The 5,787-nt window shown below is 43.8% G+C and overlaps 1 protein-coding gene across 3 annotated transcripts in view; it reads right to left on the bottom strand.

Annotated features, from left to right (window-relative positions):
* Positions 1–2,170: 2,170 nt before the first annotated feature.
* LOC139380745 (GRIP and coiled-coil domain-containing protein 2-like) overlaps positions 2,171–5,787 on the bottom strand; it is a 24,407-nt gene continuing 20,790 nt past the window's right edge. For all 3 annotated transcript variants that reach the window (XM_071123727.1, XM_071123729.1, XM_071123728.1), the window contains exon 23: positions 2,171–3,562. In XM_071123727.1, the coding sequence (XP_070979828.1) occupies positions 3,489–3,562 (74 nt within the window). In that variant the 3' untranslated portion in view covers positions 2,171–3,488. The remainder of the gene's footprint in view (positions 3,563–5,787) is intronic.

Below are 5,787 nucleotides of genomic sequence, written 5' to 3'. Positions count from 1 at the left end.
CTCAAAGTCGCTTAGGTCACTCGTTTTTCCCATTCTAATGTTCAATTGAACAGTAACTGGATGCCTACCTGCCTGCTTTATATAGCAAGCCACAGCCACGTGACTCACTGCCTGTAAGAGCGAACCATTTTTGTGAACAAGATGGTGTACCTAATATACTGACCACTTAGTGTATATTTCCATACTGAGGTTGGAACAATACTGTGCAATTGTAAAAATAATGATGCCCCTTTAGTGTAAAAGTTGTTTGAAAAGACTGGTGACGTCAGCTATTTCATTTTTTAAACTTTTCCTGTTGACAAACAATATCCCACGTATAAATACAGTAATGTACACACTTAAAGGTAAAACATTTTTTAGGGGTAGTAAAATACTATTTTTTACGACTGAAGTGCAAACTTCATGGAGTAGGCCGGATGATGCGCTCCGATGTCATGGGTCTCCCACCTTGCTTGAGGAACAATAGAGGAGTAACAGAGAACAGGTCAGAGGACGCCTGGATAATAATCAGGTGATACCTTTCTTCTCTCTAAATGTGTGGAGTATTACTCTTTAGGATTCCCTATTGGTAAATATAACTTTTATATACACTGCTCAAAAAAATAAAGGGAACACTAAAATAACACATCCTAGATCTGAATGAAATATTCTTATTAAATACTTTTTTCTTTACATAGTTGAATGTGCTGACAACAAAATCACACAAAAATTATCAATGGAAATCAAATTTATCAACCCATGGAGGTCTGGATTTGGAGTCACACTCAAAATTAAAGTGGAAAACCACACTACAGGCTGATCCAACTTTGATGTAATGTCCTTAAAACAAGTCAAAATGAGGCTCAGTACAGGCACGTGGCCTCCAACGCCTGGGCATGCTCCTTATGAGGTGGCGGATGGTCTCCTGAGGGATCTCCTCCCAGAACTGGACTAAAGCATCTGCCAACTCCTGGACAGTCTGTGGTGCAACGTGGCGTTGGTGGATGGAGCGAGACATGATGTCCCAGGTGTGCTCAATTGGATTCAGGTCTGGGGAACGGGCGGGCCAGTCCATAGCATCAATGCCTTCCTCTTGCAGGAACTGCTGACACACTCCAGCCACATGAGGTCTAGCATTGTCTTGAATTAGGAGGAACCCAGGGCCAACCGCACCAGCATATGGTCTCACAAGGTGTCTGAGGATCTCATCTCGGTACCCAATGGCATTCAGGCTACCTCTGGCGAGCACATGGAGGGCTGTGCGGCCCCCCAAAGAAATGCCACCCCACACCACGACTGACCCACCGCCAAACCGGTCATGCTGGAGGATGTTGCAGGCAGCAGAACGTTCTCCACGGTGTCTCCAGACTGTCACATGTGCTCAGTGTGAACCTGCTTTCATCTGTGAAGTGCACTGGGCGCCAGTGGCGAATTTGCCAATCTTGGTGTTCTCTGGCAAATGCCAAACGTCCTGCACTGTGTTGGGCTGTAAGCACAACCCCCACCTGTGGACGTCGGGCCCTCATACCACCCTCATGGAGTCTGTTTCTGACCGTTTGAGCAGACACATGCACATTTGTGGCCTGCTGGAGGTCATTTTGCAGGGCTCTGGCAGTGCTCCTCCTTGCACAAAGGCGGAGGTAGCGGTCCTGCTGCTGGGTTGTTGCCCTCCTACACATCTCCTGATGTACTGGCCTGTCTCCTGGTAGCGCCTCCATGCTCTGGACACTACGCTGACAGACACAGTAAACCTTCTTGCCACAGCTCGCATTGATGTGCCATCCTTAATGAGCTGCACTACCTGAGACACTTGTGTGGGTTGTAGACTCCGTCTCATGCTACCACTAGAGTGAAAGCACCGCCAGCATTCAAAAGTGACCAAAACATCAGCCAGGAAGCATAGGAACTGAGAAGTGGTCTGTGCTTATCACCTGCAGAACCACTCCTTTATTGGGGGTGTCTTGCTAATTGCCTATAATTTCCACCTGTTGTCTATTTCATTTGCACAACAGCATGTGAAATTTATTGTCAATCAGTGTTGCTTCCTAAGTGGACAGTTTGATTTCACAGAAGTGTGATTGACTTGGAGTTACATTGTGTTGTTTAAGTGTTCCCTTTATTTTTTTGAGCAGTGTATATACTGTAACTTCTTTAGATATAACTTTTTCTAAATGACCAAATATAACATCAATTTACCTCAAAATCATTTAATTGGGGTGACTTAAAAAGTTGAGATGAGACATTACATTTTTAGATGAACAAGAGTAGCGGCAGGCCAAGAAAGTAAAAAAATTGTATTAAAAAAAAGCATATATATTAATTGTCATCTTTATTCACAGTTAAATAATCTCTTAGGAAAAAGAATGGTGGTTTTGCTACTGATTGCAGGTCTCCTTTTTATATAAAATGGTTGACCTAAAACATATGCTTAACTTTGACTTATTTGTCCTTTTCTAAATCATGTCTTAACCCAGAGGGGATATCAACTTCAACCGTGAGGACTGGAAACCATCACCAGTTTTCAACATCAGTAATCATTCATATTTTATAGACGAACAATATACTTTCCCAGTTTAAATACACAATTATTCATTACGAGTACATTCAGTTATTCCCATGTATTACTTATCCCCATCTGGCCTCATTCATTAATATGCCTTAGGAATAACACAGAACAATGACATTAGCATATAACCCTGTGTAAGAGACGAGCCAAATCTGAACCGGCACTTTATCCCAATATAGTGCGATATATGGGAAATAAGAGAACAATTTCAGGCGCAGCCTTGGTCATAGTAAATGAGAGCCTAATGTGACTCCTATACATGTCACAGTTGGTGCTTGTCCACCAAATGTGTAAATTCAAGTGCAGATAGCTGCTTGTAAATGATGTGATATGAAGCACAACCATAGGACGACAGAGCAGAGGCCTCAATTTGACCCAGTCATTGATAACCAGTACCCCTTCTTCATGTTTGGTTAGCTTGAAAAAAAGTAGCCCCACATTACAAATGCATTGCAATTTCACAGCAAGTACATAATTACTATATATACACACACACATTGACCAATTACAGACTACGTACCTTCATATTAACATAGCATTCTTTGGTATGTAATATTGATACATCGAAACAGGTGTGAATTGTTATAATTGTCGATTAACCCCTCTACATTAGATCTTAAGTGAAATGGGTCATCACAGTCATAGTTCACTTCATTAACCATTTCAACTTAGGCGCTGCATGGTGCGGATTATTACGAAGCTACAAATTCAGTCGTAAAAAAAACAAAGTATTGAATGTGAGGCATTGAGGAATCATCACCGGTCCAGTAACTAAACAGTTAAAAGAGCACTGGCTTGTTTTGCTGCTGTCAGCACTTGCTTCATTTCAAGTAGATTAATGATCATCAATAATATATGAAGACTTTTCAATAACTCCAGTTGATCAGACATATTGATCAGATGAAAGTGAAGGCAGGTAGTGAGCTGGCAGTAGTTGATGTCTTCATCTGATGCCAGACCAGCTGTGAAGGTAGGAGGTCCATCCTGAGCCTTTAGCTCCTCCCACCTCCTCCTCACCTGAAGCAAAAAGAGACCAGTTCAGAGACACAGGTAGGACACTACAGTAGCAACACACAGTATTTACTATACACTATACCAGGGATCATCAACTAGATTCAGCCACGGGACAATTTTTTCTTGAGCGGATGGTCAGGGGGCCGGAAACATAATTACAAATAATTAGTAGACAGCAAATTGATTGCAAGAAGCCCAGACAGATATAATATTGGCCGTGGATAAGGAGCTTTCGCCCTGCCTGCCTCTTCTGGAAACCTCTTTCTTAGAGCTAAGGATCCGGATCACGTTCTGAACATGACTGGCTTCTGTGAATCTCCCTACTCGAAAATAATGTATGAATAGAACACAATGTTTGATGGCTGTACTAGGGATAGATAGGGGTGGATGAGGGAAACACACACACATACACACACAAAATAGATATCTACAGCAACAATTATTTCTATAATGTTCATGTATGCCCGAAATGGCGCTGCGGTCTAAGGCACTGCATCTCAGTGCAAGTGGTGTCACTGTAGTCCCTGGTTCAAATCCAGGCTGCATCACTTCTGGCTGTGATTGGGAGTCCCATAGGGCCGTGCACAATTGGCCCAGTATTGTCCGGGGTAGGCTGTCATTGTGAATAAGAATGTTCTTAACTGACTTGCCTAGTTAAATAAATAAATCATAACTGAGGCCCAGAAAGGCTGCTTCTCATTGTATCCACTGCTCTACCTGGACCTGTTCCTTTGGGCCAAGCACACACATGACTTTACAAACACATACATTTTTCTAAGATTGCTGCTCTGCCCCCCCCCCCCCCCCCCCCACCCCTTCACATTTCACTCTTTACTCTTCTGAACCATGATGATATAGCCCATGACTCCTTTCTGAACAGTTTAAATAAAAACCCTGCAGTGATTTGAACGTATATTCCAGAACATATATTATAAAAGGCTACAACCTTCTCGGTCTGTCTGTTGCAATGGATATTGCAATTGCACAAGCAGGACTCAGTCCCTACACTTTGGATAAAAAATGTTTAGCATTTTGTGTGATGTAGGCTAATCTTTATAGATGCTGCCATATCGTACTTCCTGAAAAAAAGAACCCTACTTAATGGCCCGTCTGCCTTTTGCGCGGCTCAGGAAATGTTTTCAATGATGATGAAAAAAAATTACCAAAACAAAGGCAATCAAGGAGGAGAGGGGGGAGTGGCAGCAGAGCACAGCGACTACATAGCTGATTGCCCACTCCGCTGCCTATGTAAAATGTGCAGAAATATCCATATTTTTTTGCCTGGGCAAATTGGGATACATAAACTCCTTATTTGTAGCCACTCCGTATAATATTTGACTAAAACATAACAATTTCAAACCTTTGTATACAATCACATACACTGAGTGCATAAAACATTAGGAACACCTTCCTAATATTGAGTTTGCACCCGCTTTTCCCCTCAGAACAGCTTCAATTCATCGGGGCGTGGACACTACAAGGTGTCGAAAGCATTGCACAAGAATGCTGGCCCATGTTGACTTCCCAGAGTTGTGTTAAGTTGGCTGGATGTCCTTTGGGTGGTAGACCATTCTTGATACACATGGGAAACTGATGAGCGTGAAAAACCCAGCAGAGTTGCAGTTCTTAAGGCCTCCCGGGTGGCGCAGTGGTTAAGGGTTCGCGCCCAGGCTCTGTCGTAACCGGCCGTGACCGCGAGGTCCGTTGGGCGACGCACAATTGGCCTAGCGTGGTCCGGGTTTGGGAGGGCTTGGTCGGTAGGGATGTCCTTGTCTCATCGCGCACCAGCGACTCCTGTGGCGGGCCGGGCGCAGTGCGCGCTAACCAAGGTTGCCAGGTGCACAGTGTAGCCTCCGACACATTGGTGCGGCTGGCATCCGGGTTGGATGCTCGCTCTGTTAAGAAGCAGTGCGGCTGGTTGGGTTGTGTATCGGAGGACGCATGACTTTCAACCTTCGTCTCTCCCGAGCCCGTACGGGAGTTGTAGCGATGAGACAAGATAGTAGCTACTACAATAATTGGATACCACAAAATTGGGGAGAAAAAGGGGTAAAAATGTTGCAGTTCTTGACACAAACCGGTGCACCTGGCACCTACTACCACACCTCTTTCAAAGACACTGAAATCTTTTGTCTTTCCTCAAGGCTTAAAAATCATTATTTAACCCGTCTCCTCCTCTTCATCTACACTGCTACAACACGTCAAGCAGTACTGGAGCACCAAGTCTA

Source organism: Oncorhynchus clarkii, chromosome 22 (genome assembly GCF_045791955.1).
Source record: "Oncorhynchus clarkii lewisi isolate Uvic-CL-2024 chromosome 22, UVic_Ocla_1.0, whole genome shotgun sequence".
Taxonomy (NCBI): Eukaryota; Metazoa; Chordata; class Actinopteri; order Salmoniformes; family Salmonidae; genus Oncorhynchus; species Oncorhynchus clarkii.
The sequence above is the reverse complement of the archived record's forward strand: the minus strand, read 5'-3'. Positions and strand labels throughout refer to the sequence as shown.